Raw genomic sequence first — 12,148 nt, 5'->3', positions numbered from 1 at the left:
ATAAAAATTGAAAACTCTACTGTGATCCTACTTGAAGATTTTTAGAAGTTTAGTTCAAAGAAAAAAAAATTTATGTGTGCCATAAAATGTGACCTGAGTGAATGATTATACATTCAAAGAGCAGGGGTAAGACAGACCCAGCTAAGTGAACTGGGTAGTTTTCCATCGTTTCTTTTTATTGGTTATTCAGGTTTTACCTGGCATGATGGTAGCATGTGAGCAAGGACAATCCCAACATGGCCCTGGAAAAGGCAGAAAAAGAAACAACTTTGGTCTGTAAGGCTTTTTTCTCATTCTGAGACAGCAGCCTTGCCAAATAAAAACATGACTTTGAATATAATACAGTAAAGTCACATAGCGAAAGGCTTAAGAGAATAAAAGGAGAGATATAATACCCCGCCGCTGCAGAAATCCACAATTCTGTCACCAGGTTTGGCCTGATTTGTCACCACATAAACAAGGTTGTTTAATTGCTGCTGCTTCCTCAAAGCTCGATCACTGGACATTTTACCTAGGGAAGATAAGAGATGAAGACAATGAAATGTTAGGCATTGTGGGGTAGTAAGAAGACATTCATAGAATAGAACACTGGCATCCAGGAACAGGGTAAATGTATAAGTTGTAAATTCCACATCATCCACCAAAAGAGGACCAGAGAACTGGAATCCAGAAATGAACTCTTTCTATACATATTTTTACATTTATTCATGTCCAACTTTTCTGGCAGTAGCTATTGAAAAAAATGTTCTAGAGAGGAAACAATAAGTGAAATATTAATTGCAGAGCCATAAAATGTTCAATAAATTCACTGGATGAATAAAAATTAACAGTAATGACTGTTACTTCCTTTTACCCTACCAGAGACATATTGATTGCTAAAGATTACCTAATTCTAGTGCATTTTTAAATCTCCTTGGACAAAAGACATCTATAATACACAAAAACATTTTTATTATTTAACTGGCATCTTTGAACTCTTAATTCTTCTGGTTAGGACTACTGGAACATAGGTGTCACATTGTCTGAAATCTATCAATAGTTAGTATAGTTAGAAATTAGATTTTACCATTTTGGCTTTGAAGCTTCTTTTCCTCATGAGTCAGACACAGAAATCTAATGCAATTGGAGATTAAAGATAGGGAATTTCCAAGTATGAAATGCCTTGGGCCTAGCAGCATGAAAACATCTTAACTTTCCTTCAAAGCCACTAGTTAAGTCCATGAAAATAACTTCAGAAGAATGAATGAAATTATTTGTTTTTACATATTTCACATGCACTTTTTGTAAGAGCAAGATTAAGAAAATATAAGAGAGCAGATTTCATTGATATAGATAAAAGGAAAACCCAGATAATCTTTTGGCTTGATCAAAAATTATTTACAGATACCAACATTTCTCTACTCCATTTTCACAGAAAAATAGCTTGGCTTTTTTCTTTCCTTCTCTTCTCTGTTTTCCTTCTTTCTTAGGTTACTAAAATAAAAACATTGGAACACCTTTAAGAAAAAAATAGAAAATGTGAATACAAAAATCTATATGAGAGAAAAAGATCCATAATATAATAATTCAAAGATAATATCTTTGTATATATGTACTTCTAGGTGTGTCCATAAATTCACAATGTTATAGACACATATAAAAAATTATATATGAATCTTTCCATGTCATTGTATCTGTTTCTATAAGTTTTAATGGCTGCATAGTATTCCACTGACTATATCTACCACACTTACATATCCAATTTCCTATTATAATGATGTGATTTTATTATTATATAACTAAATGATTGTACACATTCTTAGTTATTTAGCATGGCCTAATGTGAATTTCAAACATGAAGGGCATTTAAACCAATAGTCTGGTGACTTATGAAGACAGTTTCATATAGCTTTCTTTCCATTTTTCCCTAATAATATATTGTAAAAAAATTTAAACAAAATAAGTGAAGCCCCTTGTCATCCTACCCTTCCTGGATTACAACTCCTAAGAAATTATGACAATTTTCAACACAGCAAAGTTGAAAGAATCTTACAATGAATGCCTCTAAAACCTCCACTTAGATTCTACCATTAACAGCTTACCAAGCTTGGTTTATCACATTTTTATCCATTTATCCATCCATCTATCCAACCATTCATAAATCTGCCTAATTTTTTATGGCAATGCAGTTCTGATTTGGAAGAGGAAGAGTAACAACAGGAAGGGGAGGAGAGTGAGGGAGTCAGAAGGCAAAACTGGAAAAGTATTTTTGAGCCCTGTCAGAAAGCTAGAGTCACAAATCCTGCTGTTTGATGGAGCCACTGAGAAGCAAGAAATGAGCATAAACATTTTAGTCTTCATTTTGTGGATTAACATTTCTTAGCCAAAGGATCTTTATAAAGTCAAAAGGAATTACCATTTGTTAAGAACAAGGAGAAAAGAAAATTTATTTAATGGAATAACTAACATCAAGTTTGGTATCACATTTCTATTAGACATTTAGAATTATCTAACTTAGGTTTGCTTCAAAAGCAAATGTTGATGAAAATATGTTTTTCTAGCTAAGATTGCATATATAGAATTCATGTTGATATGAAGGTTGAAGGCAAAGAGGTGATTTTCAGGGTTGTGTTTAAATAGACACTATTGGGGATCCCTGGGTGGCGCAGCGGTTTGGCGCCTGCCTTTGGCCCAGGGCGCGATCCTGGAGACCCGGGATCGAATCCCACGTCAGGCTCCTGGTGCATGGAGCCTGCTTCTCCCTCTGCCTGTGTCTCTGCCTCTCTCTATCTCTCTCTCTGTGTGACTATCATAAATAAATAAAAAAAAATAGACACTATTAAGCTACACATAATATTCACAGATTGAGCTAAAAATACAGTAGCATGATGCTCAGATGCTTTATGAAAAGCCAACTCTAATAAAACATTCGTCCTTCCCATTCTAGTTTTATAAATATTATGAGGCTCCAGGAAACATGAAGAGGATCTCAAATACATTGAGCTAGGTAATAAAGCAGTATTTTGAGATATAGTATTAATTAAAAAATCAAGTCCTACTCTCTATCTATATTCAACATTCTTGTGCCTAAGACACCGCTTACAAGCATGAATTTATAATCTATTTTTAATTTGACTAAAAATGCTGGTTCTTTAAGTGTCATCATAGAAAAAGAAACCCAAGAACCAAATGACCAGATTTTTTTTAAAAAATACAAACGATCTCATTTGTTCTGTGATGTAATTCTCCCACAGTGAAGTCTTCCCCTTGTCTACTTCAAGTTTGGAGGAACTTGATTATTTAGACAACTTCATGTTGTTTGCATTGCCCAGAAAGAAAATATGAAGGTCAAGGAATCAATTTCTAAGCAAAGGAAGAGCACCATTAGAACATTAGCACATTAGAACACCAACATAAACAAACAAACAAACAAACAAACCACACCAGCATCAGGGGATCCCTGGGTAGCTCAGTGGTTTAGCGCCTGCCTTTGGCCCAGGGCGTGATCCTGGAGTCCTGGGATTGAGTCCCATGTGGGGCTCCCTGCAGGGAGCCTGCTTCTCCCTCTCCCTGTCTCTCTCTCTCTCTCTCTCATGAATAAATAAAATCTTAAAAAAGAACACCAGCATCCCTTATGCAGGGCAATAGTGAAACCCAGGTCCCATCCCCAGGGTAGCTATGGTTTTCATACTTAGGCACCTACTACTCTCAGGAACTGTCTGTATGCTGAGGACACACTTCAAAGTGAATACAACATAGTCCCTGTCCGTTAGGGAGCTCTCTTAAGAGTATCTAAAAGGGACTTGTGGGTGTTCATTACATGCAAATGTATGTGTGCTGAAAATAAAGGACTAATTGAGACAACACAGAGAGCTTTACAGAGACTTGAGGCATTTCAGCCGAGTCTTAAGGAGGAACAGAGACTTGCCAGATAGAAAGGCAAGGGAAAGCATACTAAGAACAAGATGGCATATATTTAGGAGAAAACCACAATTGGCTCATGTGCTTGAAAATGAGGATTGGTGAAGAAGTGGCAAAGCATGAGACAGACCTGAAAACATGGGCAAGACCAGATGGGAAGGAGCTTGCTTGTTATTCTGCCTCTTTGCGCTGTAGAGAGAACGTGGCCTCTAATGTTTGATGTGTTTAGAGCTCCTTAGAGACCAGTTCTACTTGAATAGACAGCATGGTTATTTTTACATTATTACATATTACAGATGTTCTTTTTTGTTTTTTATGTATATTTTTTTTTATTGGAGTTCGATTTGCCAACATATAGTATAACACCCAGTGCTCATCCCCAGATGTTCTTTTACAGTGCTAGCCTGCATCATTTTTATTCAGAATAGAGTATACCCTGAAATCAAATCAGATTATTAATAGAATTCTCTGGAGCATTCAACCTCAACTGATGCTAATTGTCATTATGTCATTTAATTAAGAAAATGAACTAGAATCAACTAATTGGAATTCATGGACTCATTTTGAACCTGGTGTTCTAGATCAAGAAAGCTCTTCTTCTCACTCTCCTTCCCAGGGTCTCTTCTCTTGGTATTGCTCTGAAATGCTATGCTCACTAGGTCCTGTCTTTTGTGCCATAGCTTGTCATTGACCATGCTTTTCCAGTTTACAAAACTAAAGTCCCTTCCACATGTACCTACTTAAATATCTCTTCTTTGCTTGAAATACCTTTAAAGGCACCTCTCTGTCTTAAGAAAAAAGTTTTTGATTTCTTGGCAAGAAAACAAGACCTCTAGTGACTTGAGCCCTGTTACTTGAGCAAACTCACCTTTGGGAACTTTCCTATATATCTCCTATATTCCAGTCTTTCTGAACAATGAATAGTTCCTTGAATTTATCAAGGTCAGTGAGGTGGCGCCTTTTACAAATTTGTTCTCTCTGCTCGAAACCTATTTTCTTGCTTTAGAACCTCAGGAACCTTACCTGCTAGCTTTCCATGCTCCTGATTACATTTACATTTAGTATTTTGTAATAAATTTTTTAAAAAGACAAAGTTACTTTTTCAAACATTTTTTACTACCCAAAATAATTAATCTTTTATACTATAAAGTATTAGTATTGTTAAATAGTGAAAAAATTTTATTATAAACTTCTGGGTATTTATCTGAAGAAAGTGAAAACACTAGCTCAAAAAGATATCTGCACCCCTATGTTCACTACAGCTCTATTTACAATAATCAAGATATGAAGAACATCTAAGTGTTCATCAACGAGTGATGGATAAAATGTGGTAGACAGATACACAATTAAATATTATTCAGCTATACAAAAGAATGAAATCTTGCCATTTGAAATAACATGGAGGGACCTTAGGGCATATGCTAAATGAAGTAAGTCAGATAAGTACCATATGATGTTCCTTACATCTGGAATCTAAGAGAGTAGTTTGGTGGTTGCCAGAGGCAGGGATAGGGGTGGGCAAAATGTGAGAAGGGAGTCAAAGGTACAAACTTCCAGTTATAAATAAGTCATGAGGATGTAATGTATAGCATGGCAACCATAGTTAATAATATTGTATTGCATATTTGGAAGTTGCTAATAGAATAGATCCTAGGAGTTCTCATCACAAGAAAAGAATTAACTATGTGTAGTGATGGATGTTAATTAATTAGACTTATTGTGGTGCTCATTTCACAACATATACAAATATCAAATCATTATATTGTACACATGAAACTAAAATAATTCTGTCAATTATAACTCAAACTTTTTTAAATGATACGTAGGCACAATTAATTATATTAACTACCAAAAGAACTATTAGCTAAAATTGCTTCTGTCTCCCTGAAATAGATTCAGAAACTTGGGTCCAATTAAATGGAAAGAGGAGGCTGATAGATCACATAACAGGTGCTCAATAAGTTTAATGAATTTATTTTCTGTGCAATTAAGACAAGCTGGATTTTAAAGGCCATATGCTTACTTCTGCATGTCCTAAGCATGAAAACAAGTTAGCTATCAATGCTGTGCTTGTTGAAAAGTAAAAGAAGTCAACTACGAAACTGTTTTATATGGAAATGTAAAAGTTTCTGAGAACTTTGGTGAGGGAATAAAAAGATAGCTACTTAAAGCTATATCAAAAAAGCTAGACAAAAATAAATTCAAAATGGATGAAAGACCTAAATGTGAGACAGGAAACCATCAAAATCCTAGAGGAGAACACAGGCAGCAACCTCTTTGACCTCAGCCACAGCAACTTCTTATTAGATAACTCACCTAAGGCAAGGGAAATAACATACTGGGACTTCACCAAAATAATAAGCTTCTGCACAACAAAGGAAACAATCAATAAAACTAAAAGGTGACCTGTGGAATGGGAGAAATTATTTGCAAATAACATATCTAATAAAGGATTAGTATCCAAAATATATAAAGAACTTATAAAAACTCAACATCCAAAGAACAAATAATCCAATTAAGAAATGGGAAGAAATGAGCACACATTTTTCCAAAGAAAATATCCAAATGGCTAACAGATATGTGAAATGACGCTCAACATCACTCATGATCAGGGGAATACAAATTAAAACTACAATGAGACAGGTACTAGGCTCACAACTGTCAGAACAGCTAAAATCAACAACGTAAGAAACAGGTGTTGGTGAGGATGTTAAGAAAGGGAAACCCTCTTACACTGTTGGTGGGAATGAAAGCTGGTGCAGCCACTCTGGAAAACAGTATGTAGATTCCTCAAAAAGTTAAGAATAGAACTACCTATCATCCAGTAATTGCACTATTGGGTATTTATCCAAAAAATCCAAAAATACTAATTCAAAAGGATATATGCATCCCAATGTTTATAGCAGCATTATCAACAATAGCCAAATTATGGAAACAGCCCAAATGTCCATCGACTCATGCATGGATAAAGAAGTGGTAAGTATATACAATGGAATATTACTCAGCTATTAAAAATAAATCTTGGCATTAGTGATGATACGGATGGAGCTAGAGAATATGATGCTAAATGAAATAAGTCAGAGAAAGACAAATACCAATGATTTCACTCATATGGAATTTAAGAAACAAAACAAATGAGCATAGAGGAAAAACGAAGAGCAAACCAAGAAACAGACTCTTACTGACAGAGAACATACTGAGTGCTACTGGAGAGATGTGGGTGGGGGAAATGGGTTAAATACGTGACGGGGATTAAGGAGGGCACCTGTTTGGACGAACACCAGGTGTGGTATATAAGTGTTGAATCACTAAATTATACACCTGAAACTAATATCACACCTGCATGTTCACTAACTGGAATTTAAATAAGATCTTAAAAAAAAGTTAGAAAGGCAGGAGTTAAATTCCTAAAGAAATTCCTGAGTTGATGTGTAAAACTAAGCAGCAACATAAAGTTTATAATTTAGGTTAGTGCAATTTTGTTTTAAATTTTAGACATGACTTACTGGAAATCTTAAACATTTCAAATAGTCCTTTTGATTTACATTTTTCAAAGTTAGTTGCAGACTAGCATCACTAATCCTCTTAGCCATGCTAACCTCACAGTGACAACTTTCTTGCAACAATGGATACTAATTATCTGATAACTTTTTTCCTCTTTTCCCTACTTGTTCACACATTCCACAGTGCTGGCTATGAAATCAACAATTGTGTAACAATGTGATGGTTATTTTCACTCTGATAATTTTGTTATTCACAGTATTAGAGCATTCAAAAATTATTAGAAATTCAAAATGCTAAAAAGAGACCAATTTATTCTTCTCTAAATTGAAGAATAATGACCTCACAAATACCTTAATTATTTGACAATGAAACAACCAATGGACCTGACCTACAAAGAACTGTTCTAGACAATGTTAGGGACACAAAGATCTATTATACTTGGTCTCTGCCCTTAGTAAAGTTATGTTTTGTATAATTAGTACAAAATGTTTGATTTGAGCTTAGAAAAATATATTGTATTAACCACATTGTACAAGATATTTTAATGAAATTTTAACAGCTATAACTTACAAAAATACAATTATATTTCATCAAAGTTTCTAAAATGGTTGATAACACTTTTTGTTTATATGATATTTTGCAGTTTATTAAATGCTTGCATATTTGATATATAATCTAATCTTAAAACTCTGTCAGGTCGTCAGAGTGGATGGCATTTTCCTTATTTTACAAATGAGGACACTGAGCACTAAGGAGGTTGTTCAAACTTAGCACTTGCTCAAAGACACACACCTGGTAAGTAGTAAAGCTGGTACTCCCACCAAAAATTTCTATATGCCAGGTTCAGTCTTCTTCCTGCTATGACTTGATCTCTCTTACACAGATGATTTCGATTAATTGTGATATCAGAATTTCAGCACTGGTACTGTTTTATTTTTTTAAAGATTTTATTTATTTATTCATTCATGAAAGACACACACAGAGAGAGAGAGGCGAATACACAGGCAGAAGGAGAAGCAGGCTCCATGCAGGGAGCCTGATGTGGGACTCAATCCTGTGACTCCAGGATCACACCCTGGGCCAAAGGCAGGCACTAAACTGCTGAGCCACCCAGGGATTCCCTGGTACTTTTTTTTAGTGTGAGAGTTCAAGGAAATGAAGTGCTTTCTAGGAGGAAAATAAGGGATTTCCCTAAAAATTCCATCTTAGGGGGTAAAATGTTCTTTAGAATCAGTCATAAAATGCAGTTTATTTCAGTTTTTCCTTTAAGTAAAATTTCCAAGCACAGGCTTACCAGTAAAGAAGATTAAGTTTTGGACTCAATATTTTGGAATATATCACTGAGGCATTATTTGGAGGTCTCATAAGTCACTCTGTTTAATGAATTGACCTTTGAGGGTCACCCTTCCCAGAAAGAGACCATTTCCTCACCTTGGGACTGTACCAACCTTTTCGATTTTATAGAAAAGTGACATGAGGAGGTTGAGCAATCAATTTGTTGCAAAATCGGATTATCCAGGAGGAATGAAATGAAAATAGATTGGAAAGATTTTTCCTGTTACAGTACTGCAGATGCTGTCCAAATATGGCATGCACCTTTACTCTTCTATATCCAGTTCTAGAGCATCTTTAAAAAACTGATAACTAAAAAAAATATTTAAGCAAAATGCTGAGTTAAGGGACAAAGTTGGAAAAAATACAGTTACATTATTTTTCAAATCAAAACTTGTTTATAGAAGGGATTAAATACTGTAAACAGTGGAAATTTTAAAACCTTTTAAAAACTGCTATTTTTTTTCTCTAAGATGAATAAAACATTTTGACTTCAGAATACCAGATCCTGAGTTAATTGAACACATATATTTTCATTCCATTTAAATGCTATTTACACCACACAAAGTAAACATTACTTTGTCCTGGAATTCAGTTTTTTTTTAAAAGTCACAATATCTTCCAAGTTGCCCACAAGACCAAGTAGAAATACTTTAGAACAAAAACATTAACTCTAGAAAATAGGTATTTATTTCTTCCTCTTTCAGAGGCTTATGTTAACAATGGTAAGGTATTTTAATAGTTTTATTAACTTTTGAAATCATTCAAATAATCCTCAATTTGGCAAATGTGGTATGTTTCACAATATTTAGGTTAAGTGATACTCTAGTAGCTCAAAATGGTGAGTATTAACTTTCCCAGAGTCAAGCAATTTCAAAAAACAGCTTCTTTTGTGCATAATATTCTAATTTCTGCTATGATATACCTACAGATTTTTCTTATTTGATTTTTTTATTGAAAAGATGAAAATGATGAATATCTAAGGTGACATGATCCCGAATTCTTTGATAATATTAATTCTACATTATAGAATTCCCATTAAGAGGTGGTTTCTATGCCTGTTCCCTTGAATCTGAACTCTATGATTGCTTGATCAGTGTAATACAGAAACAACAATGTCCATTTCTGGCAGCTTCCACTGCTCTGCCTTTCCGGCATTTGCTCTAGGAACACAGCACCATGTTCTAGGAAGCTAAGCCTGCCCAGCTGATGCTGTGTAAACAGACAAGATTTCCCACTGAGCCCTTCCAAGATGCAGATTTGTGAATAAAATCAATAGTTGTTATTTAAAGGCACTAAGCTTTGCAGTGATTTTTTAGGTAGAAATAGATGACTAGAATGACATCCTACCATTGGGCTTTTAAGGATTATCATCATTGAAAAGTATTATGAAGGCACTTACCTATCATGAAATGGTGCTAGGTAGAATGACAATAACCAATATAAAGAATGGTTATTATACGTAAAAGTAAACACTCCAAGGCAGTGGTATTCATTACAAGTTACATAGGTACCATACAAACTCAAAGGCAGTCTTAAATTTCAATTCTACTGTTCCTTTTCTTTTTTAATGGTCTCAAACCTTGTGAACCTAACTTACAAGGATAGAACATTAAAGAATGTTGGACTTCCACAGCAAGGGATGGTGGAGAGAAAAAGACTGTGGGAACTAACACACAGCAATAGGCATGGGTAGGGGATGGAGACAGTGATCCAAATTAGAATTCTGAAGAAACTCAATCTGGTCAAGTATTGGTATTCACAAAGGTCTAGCAACAGTAGTCTTAAGCAGTGGTCCAGCCAGTATAGTGTAGGAAAAGGGAAGAAACACAAAGGGTTAGAAAAAGGAAAAAAAAAAAAAAAGAAAAAGGAAGGTCATACCATTGATAACATGTAGGTGGTCAGGCCCTATCCTAAGTCACAAGAGATGACAGATCTAAAAGAGTTAAGCTACAATGGAACTGAGCCACTTGGGAGATAAGTTTACTGACATATAAGTTCAGGGCCTGAGTAGGACAGTGGAAGGCAGGAATTGATATTTTTTTCCTAAACTGGAATTTTGGATTTCCCTCCTTTTCTTTGATTTTTTTCATTATCACCTCTACAGATTAGTTTATTAAATTAGCACATATTTTAAAAACATTTACCAAGGTGCTAGGACACAATAGAGAACAAAGGAGATTATTATATTGCAGTGAAAGGAGTTTGACAATAAAAAATCAAATGATAAATGATAAGGAGAAAATTAAAATAAAATATGGTTGAAATTAACTTGGTGAATATTGTTAGATTAGATAGTAAGGAAATGCCTTCTTGAGCAGGTAACAAAACTGGGATCTGAATGACAAGAAGTAGCCATGAGAAGTAAGTGAAAAAGTACTCCATACGAAAGGAACTTTTAAAGGAGCCATCACGTAGAGAGAAGGCAGGGATATTTAACGAAGACAATTACAATTATATTTACTCTCATATATATGTGTGTATATATGTGCATATATGTGTGTGTATATATATACATATATATAGTTACTGAATGGATATTCTTATTTACTGGTATTAGGACTACTGAATGATTACAATGTGCTAAGGATGTTTTATTTATTATTTCAGTCCTTTGTCATGAGGTTGGTACTGTTACAACAATTCAGATGAATAAATGTGAACTAAAATAATAAAGTAACTCACTTGGTCACATAGTTACTCCATGGTAGAGCCAGGGTTTGAATTTTGCCAGTCTTGCTTCAGAGCCTGTGTTTCTATCTACTACCCCAGAAATCACAAATTCTTAACAGTAAAATAGTTTTGAACAGGACCCAAATATATATAGGATTACCAATTTGTTACATATTAATAAAGTTTATTGTCTGTTTTAGAAAAAAATAGAAACTTTTTCAGTATGCATTATTGCTGCTTCCTTGTGTGGTATAGATATGTTTCATCTAATTTCTGACACCAGAGAAATTTTCATCATTATTGAACATTGTTCTTTTATATTTTGGTAATATACCTAATTCTAATCTCAAAATCAGTATGAAAGTCATACTAAAGTCAAATTTTCAGAAAAATACCAAACATAAGGAGTGCTGGACTTGAAGCCTATGTAGATAAATGGCTTCACTTATTAAAAAAAAAAAATTCTTCGGGACTTAACTGGTTACTGTACATTCAGGGTAAGTGCTCCATGAGAAAGAGGCAGAGAGAGAGAGACATAGGGAGATGTATCTTTCTAAAAAGAAAGTTTACCTATCCTAAATTACTTCAGCTTTACTTCAGATTCTTCTGTTCTGTGTTTCTGAAAATTCTTTTTAATGATTGAATCTAAGAAGCATTCCTTGAACAAGCCAATGTCAAGTGTGCTGTGATTATTTTAGTTTTCTGTTTGGTTGGTTCTTTACTTTTTTGTATATACACT

At 34.4% G+C, this 12,148-nt stretch overlaps 1 protein-coding gene across 2 annotated transcripts in view; it reads right to left on the bottom strand.

Moving 5' to 3' along the window:
* GSTCD (glutathione S-transferase C-terminal domain containing) overlaps nucleotides 1–12,148 on the bottom strand; it is a 125,102-nt gene that overhangs the window by 29,000 nt on the left and 83,954 nt on the right. For both annotated transcript variants that reach the window (XR_005988457.1, XM_041759128.1), the window contains exons 6-7: nucleotides 396–511; nucleotides 198–242 (exon numbers count right to left, since the gene is read on the bottom strand). Coding sequence is in view for 1 of the 2 variants with exons in the window: in XM_041759128.1 (XP_041615062.1) it covers nucleotides 198–242; nucleotides 396–511 (161 nt within the window). In the remaining variant the exon portion in view is untranslated. The remainder of the gene's footprint in view (nucleotides 1–197; nucleotides 243–395; nucleotides 512–12,148) is intronic.

The sequence above is a fragment of the Vulpes lagopus genome, chromosome 6 (genome assembly GCF_018345385.1).
Source record: "Vulpes lagopus strain Blue_001 chromosome 6, ASM1834538v1, whole genome shotgun sequence".
Taxonomy (NCBI): Eukaryota; Metazoa; Chordata; class Mammalia; order Carnivora; family Canidae; genus Vulpes; species Vulpes lagopus.
Note: the sequence above shows the minus strand (reverse complement) of the source record. Positions and strands in the feature narration are given on the sequence as shown.